General features: G+C 42.6%; 1 protein-coding gene across 1 annotated transcript; it reads left to right on the forward strand.

Moving 5' to 3' along the window:
- Positions 1-722: 722 nt before the first annotated feature.
- Positions 723-18911, forward strand: TUBE1 (tubulin epsilon 1). The gene is made up of 12 exons (XM_068408593.1): positions 723-780; positions 856-929; positions 2174-2226; positions 9324-9381; positions 9970-10085; positions 11110-11231; positions 12551-12738; positions 13551-13726; positions 14488-14628; positions 16193-16333; positions 17022-17196; positions 18473-18911. Exons 1-12 carry the CDS (start codon positions 756-758, stop codon positions 18629-18631), a joined length of 1428 nt encoding a protein of 475 aa, XP_068264694.1. The 5' UTR covers positions 723-755; the 3' UTR covers positions 18632-18911.
- Positions 18912-19909: the final 998 nt, after the last annotated feature.

Below are 19909 nucleotides of genomic sequence, written 5' to 3' on the forward strand. Positions count from 1 at the left end.
TGTAGATGGGCGTTACATTTGCTAATTTCCAGTCAGCTGGAACTTCTCCAGTTAACCAGGACTACCGGTAGATAATAGAGAGTGGTTTGGCAAGTTCATCTGCCAGTTCCTTCATTACTCTGGGGTGAATCCCATCCGGGCCCATAGCGTTGCGGGTGTCCAACTGGCACAGCAGGTCACTAACCGTCTCCTCCAGGATTACGGGGGGTTCACACAGCCCCCCGCACCTGACTTCAGGCTCTGGGGGCTGAGTCTCCTGAGGACAACCAGTCTTGACATTAAAGACGGAGGCACCACGTCCACTGTTCCAGTACTGCCAAACAGGCGAACACACACCTTGATACTCCCTTGGCTGCTCTCAGTGCACGCTTATTCTTACACCAGACCCTAAATCTTTTAGAAGCAGCCGTGGCCGTCAGGATCAACACCCAACCGCCGCTTCCCTCGGCCTGGGGGCCGTTGGGACACGCCGGCCTCAGGCGAGACCACACAACCGCCACGCTGCACGCGAGCTATAACCTCGCACACCCCCGCCCCCTAATGGAATGTTCCACTCGCAACGCGTAGACGGCGACCGCCCGCCGCTAAGCCAAGGGATGGGACGTTCCACCGCAAGAGTAAGGCGGGGGGGAGGAGGCCACGCCTTTGGAAGAGCCCGCCCGCCGCAACGTCCCCCCGCTCCGCCGCCGCCGTTAAGGGGGAGTGGCTTCCGGGCGCGGAGTTCGAAAGAGGCGGCCGCCGCCGCCTGCGCCGCTATGGCCCAGTCGGTGGTGGTGCAGGGTAAGGGGCGGCGGCGCCCGGAGCTCTCTCCGCCGCCCCCTCCCTGCGCCTGACCCGTGTCTCTTCCTTCTGCAGTGGGCCAGTGCGGGAACCAGGTGGGCTGCCGCTTCTGGGACCTGGCGCTGCGGGAGCACGCCACCGTCAACAAGGTAACGGCGCCGCTTCCCGTTGGTGGCCTGAGGGGGGCGGCTGGGGCGAGCCGCCTTCCCCCGCGCCGTGGGGAGGCCGTGGCGGCCCTCGCTTCGCTGCGTGTTCTCCTCTGTGACTGCAAAGCACTGTGTTTATTTGATTGCCTTAAAGCCACTTCATTACGAACAAGAGTGTCCCCAGGTTTTTATGCTGTTTAACTACTCTTCTCCAATTCAGATCAGCTTTCTCAAGCCTTCCCGCCTTGAGAAGCCCAGGATGGCTCCCTACAGGCAGACGTTGCTGGGTTTGAGGCAGTTGGTGAAGAGGGAGAGTTGTTCAATGCAGGTTCTTTGCCACGGGCAGTAGAGCAAAAAAGCAGCCCACCAAAGCCCACCTTTCTTTTCCATCCTGGCACATGCCGTGTAGTGACTTACTGTGCAGTTGTGCTGACCCAAACAGCAGTGTAAAGAGGGCATAGGCTTGTGCTCAGTACCCTAAACAAAAATGCACTGTTGTTGCCATGACTATAAGGATACTATTTCCAGGTGAGCACCATGTGTTAACAGATGATGATGAGCAGTCCTTCTCAATGCCTTCCGCTTAAGCAGCTGTAAAAAGGCAATGGATTAAGTTCACATGCATGTGGAGAGTTTCCTGGTTTTAGTGTTGTAGGGAACAGTGACTTCCATATTCTGCTTCATGAAGCCTTTAAGAGTATGGTAACCAGTCTGTAAAATAAAGTATTTAAACTTGCCAGGTCTCTTTAGCTTTATGATGGGGTAAGTAATTTCCATGCCACACCTCAGCAGTTTAGGAATCACTGATACAGTGTGATGGGCTTTCCTTCCCACAGAACTTTATGGAAATTAGTATCATGGACATGGGTACAAATGAGTGTTGTATCAGTGATGAATTGAGGCAGCTAAACAGCAGCTATTTAATTTAATATTTGCGTTGGGATCTTCAGTAAAATCCTAAATCTTAAGAAATGAAGGAAGAGTAGTTGTTTAATCTCGTGCTGAGAAATTAATTTCCTAGTTACATCCTCCTGTCTGTTTTTAATATCAAGCTGATGCTTCAATGAAATGTTCTTTTTAGTGCTGACTAGGGCTAGTTGGATTCAACATAAGACTTTCCCTCTGTTTTGAGTGGGGAGATTGACAGGTGACCTTCAGAGGTCTCTTCCAACTTAGATTATTCTGTGAAAAAACACTGAGAATTTCAGATGTTACACATCATCTTATGTTGTGTTGTTTCCTTTTAGAAAGGAATTTATGATGAAGCATTGAGCAGTTTCTTTAGGAACGTAGATACAAGGTAAGGCTTCTTATCAAGCAGCTCATGAGTTTAACACAGTAGATCAACAATTCTAGTATGTTCTCTTAACCTAAGTTACAGTTTTCTTGTTTCAGGTCATATTTAGTTTGTAATAGAAAAATATTTTGCTTTTTTTTTTGTATTCTCAAAACACTATCATTCCCTTTCAATTTTAACTATACTTACTTCAGTAGTTAAAGGTGTTGAAAGTGTTTGGGTTCCCCTTCCCCTTCCCCTTCCCCTTCCCCTTCCCCTTCCCCTTCCCCTTCCCCTTCCCCTTCCCCTTCCCCTTCCCCTTCCCCTTCCCCTTCCCCTTCCCCTTCCCCTTCCCCTTCCCATCATGATCAGGCTACAAGCCCTCTGAATACCCACTTAGCAGCATTTATTGAAGAGTTAAGAGGAATTGTATACAAGGTAGTCAGAAAAGGTCATGTCAGTTTTTAAATCCCTTTTATCTGAATAGTTTGTTACACAAAGAGTGGTGGCTGTGATTATTTCTTTCAAGTTACCCAATTCATACCTTAAGAGCATTCAGTCATCTCTTATCTGTCCAGTTACGAAAACCCTTGCAGTTTGCAAGAATAAAAGAGTTGTGAACTTGGATATTGCTGTTGTATTTTAATTAATTAAAAAGCATTTGACAAGCCTCTGTTTCCTTCCATCATATTGTAAGGCTGCAGTACAGCATGCAATTTCAACTAAAATGGCATTGAAATGCTGCCATACTGCAGCATTTCGGGCTGTACCGGGCGGTTTTCATACTCTGGGCCCCTGGCTGAGCAGCAGCCCTGAGCTGCTTTCCCACCCCTGCCCCGGACCCGGAAGTTCCCGGCAACGAATCAGGAGAGGAGGGGGCGTAGCACCACCCCCTGTTGATTGGGTGATAAAGAGCCTCTGGGAGGACAGGGACTAGTCCCTGCCCAGAGGGGAGAGGCAGAGTCAGCAGTGACTGTGTGAGTCAGCAGTGACTGGGTGTGTCCCAGGGCGGGGGAGGCTGCAGCCGTTTGCAGCTTGTTGGGGAGGGCGCTGACTTCCTCCCAGTGCACAAGGCAAGGTGCCAAGGAGCTGGGAACCAGGGGGGTCACCAACAGGTATTTCCCAGCTCAGTGAAAGAACAATGGTCTCCACCTGGCAGAAGAAGACCAAAATGGATGTGGGAACCCAGACAGAGCTCCCACAGAAGGAGGCAATTGTGCATCTCACAGGCTGCAGGGAATGATACAGCGTCTCTGTGGTGTCAGGGGGCTGTGTGCACTGTGAGCAGGTAGAGGATCCGCTCAGCCGAGCAGCACAGCTGCAAAGCCAGGTTGAAAGGCTTCAAGCCGAAGTAGAAAAGCTTAGAAGCATTTGGGAGGCTGAAATGGAGATAGACTGGTGGAGCCAGGCTCTGCCCTCCCTGCAACAAAAATGGGAGCACCTGCCGGAGAGCTCCCAGGATCAAGGGACACCTGTACTCTGCCCCTCTCAGGTGGAAAACAATAACCTAGAGGAGAGGAGTGAGTGGAGGCAAGTCTATGGCTGTGGCAAAAGGCAAGTGCCCTCCTTGCCTACCTTGCCTCCACAGGTGCCTCTGAGAAATAGATATGAAGCCCTAGTGGAATACAGCCGGTCCAATGGGGATGTGGTGGAGAGGCAACCTATATCAGAGGTCCCACCACAGTCAGAAAAACCTGACAGGCATATAGCTACCTCCTCCACAAGGAAGAAGAGAAGAGTTTTAGTGGTTGGAGACTCCTTCCTAAAGGGATCTGAGGGCCCAATATGCAGAGCTGACCCCCATCACAGGGAGGTCTGCAGCCTGCCTGGAGCCCGAATCAGGGATATCACCAGGAAACTCCCCAACCTGGTGAAGGCCACAGACTACTACCCCCTGCTGATCTTCCAGACAGGTGGGGAAGAAGCTGCATCCCGTAGTCTGAGGGGGATGAAGAAAGACTACAAGGCCCTAGGACGGCTAGTGAAAGAGTCGGGCGCACAAGTTGTTTTCTCCTCCCTCCTTCCATTTTCAGGTGATGATGTGGGATGGAATAGTAGGATTCTCTCTATTAATGCCTGGCTACGAGACTGGTGCTACAGGCAGGGCTTTGGGTTCTCTGATAATGGCTGGTTTTATAAGACACCAGGTGTGACTGTAATACATGGGAAAGGTTTATGTCGTAGGGGCAAAAGGGTTCTGGGACAGGAATTAGCAGGGCTCATTCGGAGAGCTTTAAAGTAGATTCGAAGGGGGATGGGGTAGTAGCTGGGCTTGCACCACTGGGGCAAAGCTCTAGTGTTGAGGTAGACCAGGAGGCCCCCCATCCCCCTGGAGTGAAATCGGTGTGCTCGGCTCGCTCCCTGAAATGCCTGTACACCAATGCGCGCAGCATGGGGAATAAACAGGAGGAGTTGGAAATCCGTGTTCGGTCGGGGGGCTATGATCTAGTGGCAATCACAGAGACTTGGTGGGACGCCTCGCATGACTGGAATGTGGTCATGGATGGCTATGTCCTGTTCAGGAAAGACAGGCCGCTAAGGAGAGGTGGTGGAGTTGCTCTTTATGTGAGTGAGCAGCTAGAATGTATTGAGTTCTGTCCAGGGGCGGATCAGGAGCGAGATGAGAGTTTGTGGGTGCGAATTAAGGTGCAGGCTGGCAGGGGTGATACTGTTGTGGGTGTCTATTACAGGCCACCGGATCAGGATGAGGAGGGTGATGAGGCCTTCTACAGGCAGCTGAGAGCAGTCTCGCAATTACAGGGCCTGGTTGTCATGGGGGATTTCAACTACCCTGATATTTGCTGGGAGGCCTACTCAGCCAGCCATCCTCAGTCCAGGAGGTTCCTCCAGTGCATTGATGATAACTTTCTGATGCAAATGGTGGATGAGCCAACTAGGAGAGGAGCGCTGCTGGATCTGATCCTCACTAACAAGGAGGGTCTGGTTGAAGAGGTGAAGGTTGAGGGCAGCCTTGGTTGTAGTGACCATGAGATGGTAGAGTTCAGGATCTCATGTGGCAGGACCAGAATAGCTAGCAGAATTACAACCCTGGACTTCAGGAGGGCCAACTTTGGCCTTTTCAAGCAATTGCTAGGGGAAATCCCATGGGACAGGGTACTAGAAGGTAAGGGGGCTCAAGATAGTTGGTTAGCATTCAAGGACTGCTTCTTCCGAGCTCAAGATCAGAGCATCCCAGCAGGTAGGAAGTTAAGGAAGGGTACCAGGAGACCTGCATGGTTAAACAGGGAACTGCTGGGCAAACTCAAGTGGAAGAAGAGGGTGTACAGATCGTGGAAGGAGGGGCTGGCCACTTGGGAGGAATATAAGTCTGTTGTCAGAGGATGTAGGGAGGCAACTAGGAAAGCTAAGGCCTCCTTGGAATTAAACCTGGCAAGAGAGGTCAAGGACAACAGAAAGGGCTTCTTCAAATACATTGCAGGTAAAACCAACACTAGAGGCAATGTAGGCCCACTGATGAATGAGGTGGGGGCCCTGGAGACAGAGGATAAAAAGAAGGCGGAGTTACCGAATGCCTTCTTTGCCTCTGTCTATACTGCTGGAGGCTGTCCTGAGGAGTCCCAGACCCCTGAGGCCCCAGAAGTCAGGATAGAGGAGGAATCTGTCTTGGTAGATGAGGGCTGGGTCAGGGACCAATTAAGCAATCTGGACGTCCATAAATCCATGGGCCCTGATGGGATGCATCCGCGGGTGCTGAGGGAGCTGGCGGAAGTCATTGCTAGGCCACTCTCCATCATCTTTGCTAAGTCATGGGCAACGGGAGAGGTGCCTGAGGACTGGAGGAAAGCGAATGTCACTCCAGTCTTCAAAAAGGGCAAGAAGGAGGACCCGGGTAACTATAGACCAGTCAGCCTCACCTCCATCCCCGGAAAGGTGATGGAACAACTTGTCCTTGGTGCTGTCTCTAGGCACATCAAGGATAGGGGGATCATTAGGGGCAGTCAACATGGCTTCACCAAGGGGAAGTCATGCTTAACCAACTTGATAGCCTTTTATGAGGACATAACCCGGTGGATAGATGATGGTAAAGCTGTGGATGTGGTCTATCTCGATTTCAGTAAAGCGTTTGACACGGTCTCCCACAGCATCCTCGCAGCTAAACTGGGGAAGTGTGTTCTGGATGATCGGGTAGTGAGGTGGATTGTGAACTGGCTGAAGGAAAGAAGCCAGAGAGTGGTGGTCAATGGGACAGAGTCCAGTTGGAGGCCTGTGTCTAGTGGAGTCCCTCAAGGGTCGGTACTGGGACCAGTTCTATTCAATATATTCATTAATGACTTGGATGAGGGAATAGAGTGCACTGTCAGCAAGTTCGCTGATGACACAAAACTGGGAGGAGTGGCTGACACACCAGAAGGCTGTGCAGCCATTCAGAGAGACCTGGACAGGCTGGAGAGTTGGGCGGGGAGAAATTTAATGAAATATAACAAGGGCAAGTGTAGAGTCCTGCATCTGGGCAAGAACAACCCCATGTATGAGTACAAGTTGGGGACAGACCTGTTGGAGACCAGCGTAGGGGAAAGGGACCTGGGGGTCCTAGTGGACAGCAGGATGACCATGAGCCAGCAGTGTGCCCTTGTGGCCAAGAAGGCCAATGGCATCCTGGGGTGTATTAGAAGGGGTGTGGTTAGCAGGTCACGAGAGGTTCTCCTCCTCCTCTACTCTGCCCTGGTGAGGCCGCATCTGGAATATTGTGTCCAGTTCTGGGCCCCTCAGTTCAAGAAGGACAGGGAACTGCTAGAGAGAGTCCAGCGCAGAGCCACGAAGATGATTAAGGGGGTGGAACATCTCCCTTATGAGGAGAGGCTGAGGGAGCTGGGTCTCTTTAGCTTGGAGAAGAGGAGACTGAGGGGGGACCTCATTAATGTTTATAAATATGTAAAGGGCAAGTGTCATGAGGATGGAGCCAGGCTCTTCTCAGTGACATCCCTTGACAGGACAAGGGGCAATGGGTGCAAGTTGGAACACAGGAGGTTCCACATAAATATGAGGAAAAACTTCTTTACGGTGAGGGTGACCGAACACTGGAACAGGCTGCCCAGAGAGGTTGTGGAGTCTCCTCTGGAGACATTCAAAACCCGCCTGGATGCGTTCCTGTGTGATATGATCTAGGTAATCCTGCTGCGGCAGGGGGATTGGACTAGATGATCTTTCGAGGTCCCTTCCAATCCCTAACATTCTGTGATTCTGTGGTTCTGTGTTTTGTCTCAAATTTTGCTTCTTTGAAAGAACATGCAAGTGTATTGGAGTTTATAATTGCCATTCCTTGTGGGTGTTTCCTAGAATATATTTTTTTTCACCAAGAAATTTTGGTTGTAAAAATATCTATGTTTCTATATGTGCTAGATGAAACCACTAAATTTGTAACTCAGAGGTTGGCTGCAAGAGCAACATCCGTTTTCTCCCTGTAAAGAGGAACGACTTGTCTCACTGAATACTGTAGAAGTTTCAAGGAAGATGCCCCTACCTGTGAAACAGAAAAAGGATTGTTCAAATTTCGTCTTTTCCTGTTGAAACAAGTCCCACTTTTAACTGTAGCCTTGAACCATAATTTAGTTAGGGAGAGTCGTTTCAAACTCTGTTGCTCAGGTTGTGAGGTTTTGGTCTTTTGTTATTGTTGTGGTGTTTGGTTTAGTTTTATCAGAAAGAACTAGTTCACTTCCCAGGCATAAAACCCTATGTCGTAAATGTGACAAACTTAAGTCTTCTATGCTATGCCATACTACTATTCAAAATAATTAATCCAGGTGGGTTGTCCTGTCAGAAACAGCTATGAACAACACTGACAGAACCAAACAGACTTTCTGTCTGTTACAGTGACTATTAAACTGTAATACTGAACATGGGCTTATGCGTTTGTATGGTTTTATATGTAGAAATGCATGTCTTAGGCCTAGGGGATTCTAGGGAATGCGGAGACTTTTTTCAGCAATCGAATCAAAGTAATTGAAAGTGTGGGCTGGCATGAAAGACTGCAAAGACAATAGTAAGAGAAAGAAGTGTTGATTTGGGTTTATTTTTTCCTCTTTGAGTTTTGTTAGTCCCTGAAGAGAAATAGAACTTCTCTAGCTGGATTTACTGGTGCTATAGTGGACTCATATAAGCAGTTGTGTAGGCTAGAGTAATCACATGAGTACTGGAGGCTGCTGTGAGCTGTTCAGTTAACGACAAGTGTCTGGAGAGCTTCTTTGAGAGGGTGGAAGATCCTTGAGGAATACAGTGCAGCCCCATACTTTCTTCTCCTCATTCTTGATGGGACTGAGCATGGCCAGAACATTTCATGCTGTAGAGAATTCCAGATGATGTTTTTGGTGTATTATTGTGGTTGAATGTAGAATAGTCTAAGAGAGACTTTAAATTTAGGCTTGACCAGACCCCAAATTAGGTAAATAATTGAGGGGAATAGATCCATCTTCCAATATCCCTGCCTTTTTCCCTTGTATTAAATACAATTTGGCCAGACCAGAGTATCTCATCCTTTGAGTGCAGAAGCACCAGCATTCATTGTGGAAAAAATGTGGTTGTACACAATGCATAGTCCCCTATTGGCTCAGTACAACCAATCCTGGAAAAAAAGGAAAATTAATCTATGTCAGCCCAGCATGATTTCTGAACTGGTAAATCTTAATGGCAAAATAAGTCAAGCACAGTGCTGTGCCAGTGCAGTTATACGACTTTCAGACCTTGAGCTGTAGCACGGTGCTGTACTAGCCCCGTTGAAAAGCTAGTGATACTGTTTGGTGTGCTGTGTTCCATCGTATGATGCAGAACATACCACGTGCTCGATAAAAGATAATCCTTTCAAGTTTTGGCAATGCTTGTAGAATTACTACATAGCAGAGGCTGTATCTGAGGGTAAACTTTCAATGCTTATCTTTTCAGTTTCCTGAAGTGCTGCTTAGGATATTTCTGATTAAGATCGTGTCCTGTAATTGCATTACTTCAGGGAATTATGAGGTCTTTCTTAGCAGCATGTCCAGGGTGTTTCTGTTTGTTTACATTGTAACAGTCCTCTGAACACAAAATATTAACGAGGGAATTTTATTTTAATATATATTGCCTTATTTTCTATTATGGTTCTAAGCTTGGATTTTTTTTTTTCCCAGAAGTGGTGGTGATGGTCCTGATATTTACAAAGGAAAAATCTGCTCTTTAAAAGCACGAGTAAGGCAATCTATAAAGGTCATTCTTTTTACATTGCATATTTACATCCAACTGTGTAGGAATTTTCATAACGTCCTTATAATTGCATATGTTTTTAAATACTACTTTGAACAGTAAAATTTCTAATAGTAACTTTTATGTTTCAGCGGAGTAATGCAGTTTGCTGCCAGTCTTGTTGAGTAATTTAAATTATAATTTTAATAAAATGATTGCAGATATTACCAACCAAGTTTTTATTTGAATTTTCAGTGGAGTGGGTTTATTTGAGCCACTTCAAGTGATTAAGAAGCAAGAAAACTTGAAACATAAAAATACTTTGATTTCTTTACTCCTAAGTATTGGGGCAAGATATTATAAAATTTTAACAAAATTGCATTATCTGAAAAGCTGTCCTATTGAATGACTTCTAGCAAATCAGCCAGGGTGAATCTAGTTGGTCTTCTAGTTAACAATGAAAAAAAAATTTCTCTGGATCACAGTAGAAACAACATACCTTTTATATTGCAAATAATTTTATATTTCTTTATGTGATTATTTTGAAGAGTGGTTTGTTTACTGACTGAATTTTAATTCTTTCCTTTCTCAAAGGCACTGTTGATTGACATGGAAGAGGGTGTGGTAAATGAAATTCTGCAGGGACCGTTAAGGGATGTGTTTGATAGCAAGCAGCTTATCACAGATGTTTCTGGTTCAGGAAACAACTGGTGAGAACCTCTTCAGAAAGCATTTCTTAGTGACTAATTAGATGGCATTTGAAAAGGGAAATGATAACAGTAGCTTTCTGGTTTGTTCTACTGCACCTGGGGAGCTGCAGCATATTACCGGTAAACTTTGGAGTCACTGTTGCCTGGAGGAGGGCTTTGAAAAGCCTTTTACAGAAGGGTAATTCTGCCGATACATCATTTTGTATATTTTTTCTTCCTTTTTTTTTAATTTTCTTTTGAAAAAGAGAATGCTTTTTATTTTTGTTTCTTTGGTATTCAGCTGCTACCATTGCTCAGTCAAAGCTATAATCTAGTTTGAGACTCTGCAACTAGCGTGGAAATGGAGATACATGAACAAATGCACTTCTGATTTCTAAGGATGACAGAGTCTGGCTTTGTGCATATAAACTACATTACCAAAAACAGAAATTCAGAAAAAGATTGATTAACGTAATGAATTCCAAATTTTCACTGATACCTTAATGTGCCTCTAATAATATTCAGTGCACTACAGACTGGAAAGAAATCATCAGCAAACGTACCAAAAGAGAGTGCAATACAGGGAATAATGCATCCCATAATTTCACCATCTAGCAGTCAAGTGTGTTGAAAATGAGCTGTTTGGGGTTGTTTTTTGTTACTGGTAGCAACTGACTTGCATAGTACTCAAATGAAGATCAGTACACCTATTACATAGGGATATCCTTATCGTTAAGCAGTGTATAACTTTCATTTCATAATTACAATTTAATCATCCAATGTGGGAGTTTGTTTCCTTATTGGTACAGCCTAATAGTGCACACTCCAAAGCTGTGAACTTAGTGCTGCTTGCATCCTCAAAATTAAGACTATATACTGACTCCCATATTCATGTGATGTAGTCACAGCTTAGCAACTCTCACAAATTAGGGGTTGCACCCAGCTCTGGACTCTGAACTGTAAAATGTCAAATAGGAGGAGTTAAAATAAAAAACTGAAAGATTGATTCTTGGATTTTTTTTTCAAGTACTTTTTATATCTTCAGGGCTGTAGGTCATAAGCTCTATGGCTATCAGTACCAGGAAAACATTGTGGAAAAACTGAGGAAAACCGCAGAACATTGTGACTGTCTACAGTGTTTTTTTATAATTCATTCTATGGGAGGTGGTAAGTAATGTTTTTATGGTTAGTATGATTGCACCAGCTACAGGTGAAAAAGAAAAACCAGGGTCTCGAAAAGAAGATCAGTGTAATAATCTGCATCATTAAGAATGCAGAATAAAAAATTTAACACAGTCCTATTAAGTGGACCTGTAATTATTGTTTTGTTAGAGCACTGAGGAGCCCTAATCATGAGCTAAGGTAAGTGCTACCCAGAACAAAAATACAGCTAAAATTTTAAATACAAGGCAGTGAGTGGATCAAGACAGGTACCAAATACGAGGAAACAGTGAGGTATTATTGATCAAAAGAGGAGACAGTGACCTCAGAACACTGACATCAATGTTGTAATCAAGTTCTTTTTGATTGTGGGGAAAGAGTTTTCTGAAAGGCTTTGAAGGAGCCTTCTAATGTTGCTTAACTTAAGAAGAACTTTGTTTTTCTATTTTCCTTCCATGTAATTCTCTTGAATCCAGTCTAGCTACTTAATACATTAGAAGGGAGAATCCCTTGCAGTGACAATTTTGTCATTACTGTATAGCCACTAAGCTTTCCTTCACCAGAAATGTGTGGGGAGCATGTATTATAACTGGTTATGATGTGGAAGAAGATACAGAAAATAGCTCTAAATATGAACCAAGACTTTTGTCAAGGGCCTTTTTTTGTGGCCATTTGCTTAATGCGAGAGACCCTGCAGATACTGTTTCTGTTATTGCAGAAAATGACTGTCTTGTTCGTAGATTACATTGTCTGCTGCTGAGAATGTTAGCTGTCCAAGACAGAAAAAACACAGTTCAGTTCTCTGATTTGAACTCAGTGCTATGTGCTTAGTGCTAATGAGGAAAAAAGTGTGTGTGCTGGGGGAAAGGGGTTGTTCTGTTTTATTGGAGAATGGGAAAAATTTATAAAACCCCAAAAGGAAAGTAAATAATTGTTTGGTGCTGTTCAATGTTTTTAAACAAATATTTTATTTCAAAATACAAATTAAAGATTTTTGAAATAAGAAATAAAAATACTAGGTCAGAAAAATGTTGATTATGTAATAGGACTTTTTGGTCTGCAGAAATTTTTGAGATTGTATGCTTCATCCTGTCTGGTATACTATGGGAAATACTTTTATCACTTAATTATTTTCATGTCTGGAAAAAACTTCCCTACCTTAGTTTACATCTGAGTAGCCTCCACTGTCAGTGAAATGCTTCAGAAAATGTTCATTAATATATATATAATTAAAAAGTTGTATGTTTCCAACACGTGAGACTTAAGGCTTATAATAACTTGGGGAACCTTTTATCTTCTCTCATTCTGTATTCATTCATAATTAGGGACAGGATCTGGTCTTGGAACTTTTGTACTAAAATTGCTTGAGGATGAATTCCCAGAAGTGTATAGATTTGTTACTTCAGTTTATCCCTCTGGTGAAGATGATGTTATTACTTCTCCGTATAACAGTGTTCTGGCTATGAAGGAGCTTAATGAACATGCAGACTGTGTGTTACCCATAGAGAATGAAGTAAGAAATAATATTCTATTTCTGTCAACTTCTTTTTTATCAGACTGCACACAGGAAGTGTTTCTTCTTTCTGTGTATTGATTTGAGTGCCAAGTCTTAAAAAGCATAATTTCGTTTTTTAAAATAGTAATTGAACTCCTGAGTCACTTGCAGGCTTTTGAAATTAATATGGATATCACTAAAGAGTTGCTCTGTACCTTCAAAGTAGTCTACAGTGAATTTTTTCATGTCTATTTCAAGGTAAGCAGTGCAAAGCTGCTATTTACTGAGACTGAGAGTCTTATATTCTCTTAGCAATCAATTTGTGTGTGGTATTAGTAGAGTCCTGCAGGGGAAATGACTAACCACTCCAAGCTCCAACAGACTTTACTGATTAGTGATACTGGCATCGTAGGCACACCTGACCATGCAAACCACTAGACTCATTTGAGTCTAACTTTGATGACTCTCTTGCTGTTTGCTTATGAAAAAAGCAAGAGAAAGTGAAATATATTTAGAGAATACATTTTTGCTTTCACAGGAATTTAAAATGTAATTTTAGAAGATGAGGATTTTGAATAGTTGAATAAAGTTCAGATTTCTGGGTCAAGCTATATACATGTTTGTGACATGTAAGGAACACTTTTAGAAACAATTCAGTCAATTGGAATTGGTCAAAAGTTGGACTTACATGTCTCAAAGGTATAATCTTTGAACTAACAGTACCATATCTTAGCTTTTCCTTTAAGATTAATTGAAATGAAAAATTGGGGTGCTGAATTTGAAAGCTCCATGCTCAAGACTTCTTGTATGCTTTTTTTTCTCTCTCAAAGTCTCTGTTTGATATAGTTAATAAAATTCATCAGATGATCAATACTGGGAAGCTAGGATCAACTCTGAAGCAAAACAGCTTGGTAACATCAAGTGCAGGCAGTGCAAAAATTGTACAAGAGAAACCATTTGACGCAATGAATAATATCGTAGCCAACTTGCTGCTGAACTTGACAAGGTAAAGTTACAGGTTATTCCTCTGTAAAAGAAGTATTCCTAGAGGCGGAGTGTACTGCAGATATGCAGGCCTGCATCAACTCAAAGAATATTAATTGTTTTCCATTTGATATGAGTCTCCTCTTCTTAAGAATCAATTACTAACTGTTAAAGTATTTGGAAGTACTCAGATTGCAGTGGTGTTGCTCTAGCCATGATAGTCTTAGAACTGAAGTAAGAAAAGGCTTATAGGCAGAAGGATATTGTCTTCCATTAATGCTTAATGGAGCCCAGGGAGGTTTGCCTTTCTAGGGCAACTGTATTATTTTATAAATACCATCAGACCATTGCTGCTCCTACACTGTCTATTGCTGTAAGAAACTCGTGGTGAAATATACTTCTGGAGTATTGACCTGCTTTTCTTTTAAACAGCTTGTCAGAAATGCTAATCATGCATGTTTTATTATAACCTACTTATTAAAACTGGAATTCAGCAGCCACATCCACATACTGAAAAACAGTGCTAAAGACTACAATTGGGAAACTTAAGGCCTAATTCTTGACGATTAATTGTTCTATAATGAGAAGTGTAAGGACATGAAATATAGCACTATTACTGCCAAATGTGAAAGCTTAGTAATTATACATGAACCGCTTCTTGAACGGTGTGGTTTTACTGTTTTATTGTAGGAAACAATTGAAAAATAAATTTAATGAATGTTTACCTTACAAAAGTAATTTACTTAGTTTATAACAGTTTTATAACAGTTTGTTAATTTTCAGCTCTGCTAGGTTTGAAGGTTCCCTTAACATGGATCTTAATGAAATCAGCATGAATTTGGTTCCATTTCCTCGACTTCATTACTTGGTTTCAAGCTTGACTCCTTTGTATACATTGGCTGATATTAATGTACCTTCTAGAAGGTAAGAAAAAAATATTATGAAAGCTTTACATTTGAAGCTTAATTTCTGATTCTTCCATAGTTTTAATTTAAAAAATTCCATTCTATAGCAAGACTAAGGGTGGAAGTTCTAAAAGTTTTAAATCTGTCACATTTTCAAATTAGTCCTGCTGATTTTGAAAACATCCTTTGTCCCTTTTCTCTGTAACAGTTGAGCAAATAAACTTGAAATGTATTTTTGTTACCTCTGCTAGGAAATGTTTCTGTTGGAAAAATGTATTACTTAGATGATAGGTAGAACACACACCACAAGTCCTTTTGAGTAACAGTTTGCAGTTCAATCACAAAATACTGTAAAGACAAACAAGGAATTAAACTAGACTCCTTGGGAAGTAATGGCATCTCACTTCAGTCTGGAGATGCAGTGAGCCTATTTAGCAGCTTATTATAACAATAAGCTGATGTTTGTCAGATTTTGTGAGATGATTTATCCCATTGACATGGCAGAAAAATAACAAGTTAAAATAGACTTCACTGGTTTTAGTGAGTTACCTTCAGTCAGCAAAAGGTCCAAATAGTGATGAGAGGCAGCTAAGGGTAAGTGATGGAAGTATGCAAAGTCAAGAAGAGGACAGGACCATCCCTTTTCTGTGATAACAAGTTCTGACAGTCAGTTGGATCTCTTGAAACCATAACTCGAGAAGATGATACAGTGCTGGAGGGAAGGTAGCAGACTGCGGGGAGATGCTTAGTCAGTCATGTTTCAGAATGAGGTGGGAAAGGTAGTATTTTTGTCTCCTTTGTTTAGTTATTTTTTTAATAGTCAGATTGTGGCAGAGGTGATTTTAAAAAAAGAGGTAGAGATGATAGATGCAGACAGTTTGGAACAAATGGAAAGAATATCTTAGATGTTAGGGGTTCATAGAGACCTCCTCAAGACAACATCTTTGATATCCCACACTACAGTGGAATTTGCTTAAGGAGGTGAAGAGAGAAAGAATATGATCTGCTGTGTCATCTTTTAAAGCAGTCATACATAATAAAATTCTAGTAAGTATTGTCTGTCTTTGCCCAAATCATTAATCAAAATTAATAGTTATATGATTCGTTGATCTTTTTAAGTAGTAAAGTGTAACAGACAGATAATCAGTTCTGTAAGGGTCAGCAGCACTTTGGTATTCCTTGTCGGATCCTTCACAAGCAGTGAGATTGTTCGCTCAAATTGTCATGTAACCAGAACCTCAAGTATTTAAATCGTTTTACATATTTTAATACTTTGTTGACCTAAAATTTCTTTAATAAAGGTCTCTTAGTCTGTCCAGTTCTCTGACTTCAGACTCAACAGTGGGTTGTAACAAGAGGGAGAAGAGAGGGGAAAAATGGATCTGGTCTGTTTTTAAAAACTTCTAATGCCAACATATGTACATATAAAGGTTTGAATCTTTTTCCTGTCATTCATGGTTCCAGGTTAAATGTACCTTATTTCCAGAATTTTATGAACTTTTAAACTCTGAAGGTGGGCATTCCGAAGAACTTTTGCAGCCTGCTTTAAAAAGAGAAGATAAGTCTGTTTTCTTTCCACCTAGGCTGGATCAAATGTTTTCAGATGCTTTTAGTAGAGATCATCAACTAATTCAAGCAGATCCAAAGCATAGCCTCTACCTTGCCTGTGCGCTTCTCGTTCGAGGAAATGTGCAGGTTTCAGACCTTCGCAGAAATATTGAAAGGTTTGTAATACCACACCAAGTAGTCATGGTATTTGTTATTGAAACTGTTGTCCGTTGTCTAGAGCACTCTCACTTTTCATCTGAAGAATTTTAATACCAAATCAGTTTACTCAGAAATATTTTTCTTAATTTCAGAAGGGAAGAAAATAATTTACTTAATGAGTTAGAATAAGTCATGGCATTTTTGGATTTCCAAATAAAGGAAGCTGACTAGATGTCCCTGTGCTGCTCCTTCCATCCTCAAAAATGCAAAAGAAAGCAAAGCCCAACCTTCCAGAGGTCTGCTGCCAGCAAAGGATGTTGGAGGAATAGGTTCTGTAGTAGAAATTTGTTTCTTCTGAATGGAAGCCTGCTCTCTTTCATGGTTACTCTTGCGTATATAGGGAATCATCCTTACTTTAACAACTCTGTATTGTTAACACTGTTTTCTACTTCTTACGCTATTGATCTACATAGTTATAATAGGAAAGGCAGACAAGCTTCACGTACAGGATGGATGTTACAGGCAGAGAAGGGCACGTGGGGAAGTGACGTCTGCAATCTAAAATGTGTTATTCAAAATGCTACTTATAACTGTCTGTCTTAGTCCTGAAAGTTTTAATGTTAACCTTTTCAGACTGTTAGCTAAGGAAATCTAGACTTTGCGTTCTTTAGTCTCCCTAGGTAACTGTAGATTTTTGTATCACAGGTTGAAGCCATCCCTGCACTTTGTCTCCTGGAATCAAGAGGGCTGGAAAACTGGTTTGTGTTCAGTACCTCCTGTGGGCCATTCCCATTCCCTTCTCGCTTTAGCGAACAACACCTGTGTGAAACCAACTTTTATTGAACTTAAAGACAGATTTATGAAGCTCTACAAGAAAAAGGTACAACTTTGTCATCATTATAACATCCGTAGCCACTAATCATTAGCATCTTGCATTATTGGGAAACAAGCCTTAGTGTCACACAGGGACTGCTTAAAAATCTCAGGCTATTACTTTTACCTGTTACCTATCAAGGAATCATTCCAAAAGCTGCTTCCTAAAAAGGTTACACCCCTTGTTGACCTGTACCTACCAGGCATTGTATTTACTTTCTTCAGCAATGAGGCAGTATCTGACACATTTGCCTACCAGTTTGTGCTGGGTTAACCTTGGCTGTCTGCCAGGTGCCCACCAAGCTCTCCTCTCACTCCCCCATAACAGGGGGGTGATCAGTCCATAACACTTCATCTCTGCCACTCCTTCCTCCTTATGCTCTTCCCCTGCTCCAACACGGGTTCCTTCCCACAGGGTACAGTCCTTCAGGAAGAGACTGCTTCAGCATGGGTCCCCCATGGGGTCACAGGTCCTGCCAGAAAACCTGCAGCTTCCTCTCCACGGGCTGCAGTTTCTGCCAGGAGCCTCCTTCCTGCATGAACTCTCCATGGGCCCCAGCTTCCTTCAGGGCACATCTACCTGCTCCAGCATGGGGTCTTCCATGGGCTGCAGTTTGGATATCTGCTCCACTGTGGTCTTTCATGGGCTGCAGGAGGACAACCTTATTCACCACAGTTGTCTTCACAGGCTGCAGGGGAATCCCTGCTCTGGTGCCTGGAGCACCTCCTCCCCCTCCTTCACTGACCTTGGTGTCCGCAGAGCTGTTTCTCTCACATTTTTCTGACTCCTCTCTCTAACAGCTGTTATGCAGCATTTTTTACCCCTTCTTAAATATGTTATCACAGAAGCAGTACCAACATCGCTGATGGGCTCAGCTTTGGCCAGTGGCAGGTGCATCTCGGAGCTGGCTGGCACTGGCTCTGTCCAACATGGGGGCAGCACCTTGTGTTTTCTTGCAAAAGCCACCCCTATAGCATGTCCCACCTTGCTCCCCCCCACCCCGCCCTCAGCCTTTCCGCATAAGCCCAATACACAGTTTGGTCAGATGTACCCAAGAAGACAGAATATGAAAAGATGGATGTCTAAGAAATGAGTAATATCAACTGTGGTTCCATAGGGGATTGCTACTAAAGTTGCCAAGTATTTAAGCAAGGGAAGTCATAATAGAAGTCTTTAAATCTACTTTCGATTCCCCTCTTCAGTGCAGGCTGGATGATACTTATTGAGCCAAAGGTATTAGGTGCCAAGAAAAAGGATAACACTGAACTTTTTATTCTCGTAGGCTCACCTTCACCATTATCTACATATAGACGGGATGGAGCAAAGCTGTTTTTCTGAAGCCATATCATCTTTGTCTGACCTAATAGAAGAGTACAATGAACTGGATGCCACAAAAGGCGGGCCTAGAACATATCCATCAAGACTGAAGATAGCTGTTTAAAGAAGGAAGAACTGATTTAAAAAAAAAAAAAAATCCCTCAAGCAGCCAGCCACATCAATTAACCAGAATGAATCGCAGCACGCCTAGCTACTGTCATTCCAAAGTGAGACTGGGACAATGGCTTCCTCAGCTCTCTGAGAGGTGTTACATTAAGTGACAGGTCCAGCCTGTAAGAAAGATTTGAAGGCACCTAATTATAGTGGATACTAGTGTAAGACCAGTCTTCCTAACTGTAGAGTAAATTGACATACCATATGCTGTAAAGAGAAGAGAGGTTGTAGCAGCCAAAAAATGTAGTTCTTTGCTCAGTCTTTAAGCTTATGGTAAACTAAAGGCAGGCCTTGCTTCAAAGAAGGATCGTATTGCTAGATTTGTAAATTGCTAGCGTAAAATTGCTAGATTTGTTTTTTGACAAAAGAAAAGCCTGCATAGTCTTTTCAAAGATGAAAGCAAACCTCTAATGAAACTGGTTTAAACTTTGCAGGACAGTAGTCATTTCAGAATGCTCTAAGCTATGCTCATAGTTTTAATATTTTTGCTCCCGTGTTGTACTTAGATGCATTAGAGCATTCTGAGTTGATGAAATGAACCAATTGCCAATGAAAACTGGCAATATCAGAAAATTCAACAAAATGCATTTTGTTTCAAGTATCATACTTGGAGTATTGACATATATTAAGTTATAATGACTGTTTGGAGAACAAAGTTTATATGCTTAAAAGAATGCAAGTAAAATAGATGTTTTAATATTTATAATTACCAGGGTAAGTAGACTTTTATATTACAGTAAGAACTTTTACAAAATACAATGTACAGCTGTTTCCAGTTGCTTGCCAGCCTTGGCTGTCTTAGAACAGCAAGGCTAGTGAACTGTTACAGATCAGAATGGATCAATACGATGATTTCTTAAAGCGTGAAGGCCTTCTAGCAGAGTTAGAGTGGGTATATGAGTAAGCACAATTTCAGTGTCTAAGTCAAGAAGTATTCAATAAAACATTGTGATAACATTTGTTGAGAGCATTTTTTAAAGAAAGCATTCTAAAATAGTCATTTCCTTGAAGTTTTGCAGTTCTGTTATCTGCAGGTCCCCACCTACTTGTACTTTTACAAGTGCATTGTTTATATTCACAACACGAGAGAAAGATTACCTGCTGCAAAAACCATCTGAGCTTAAAATTCACTTCTGTTTGAAACAGCATTTATGTGTTTTACCCTTGCAGATACACAGTAGAAAATGTTAGTTTGAGAATCAAGAATGATAGATGAAGTATTACACAG

Source organism: Nyctibius grandis, chromosome 1 (genome assembly GCF_013368605.1).
Source record: "Nyctibius grandis isolate bNycGra1 chromosome 1, bNycGra1.pri, whole genome shotgun sequence".
Taxonomy (NCBI): domain Eukaryota; kingdom Metazoa; phylum Chordata; class Aves; order Nyctibiiformes; family Nyctibiidae; genus Nyctibius; species Nyctibius grandis.

Bases quoted from the DNA above. Each gene is read 5' to 3' on its own strand.
- TUBE1 (XM_068408593.1), top strand. From the start codon at position 756: ATGGCCCAGTCGGTGGTGGTGCAGG. The intron at 9,382-9,969 runs GTAAGGCAATCT...CCTTTCTCAAAG, and splicing joins TCTGCTCTTTAAAAGCACGA to GCACTGTTGATTGACATGGA. The intron at 12,739-13,550 runs GTAAGAAATAAT...TCTCTCTCAAAG, and splicing joins TGTTACCCATAGAGAATGAA to TCTCTGTTTGATATAGTTAA.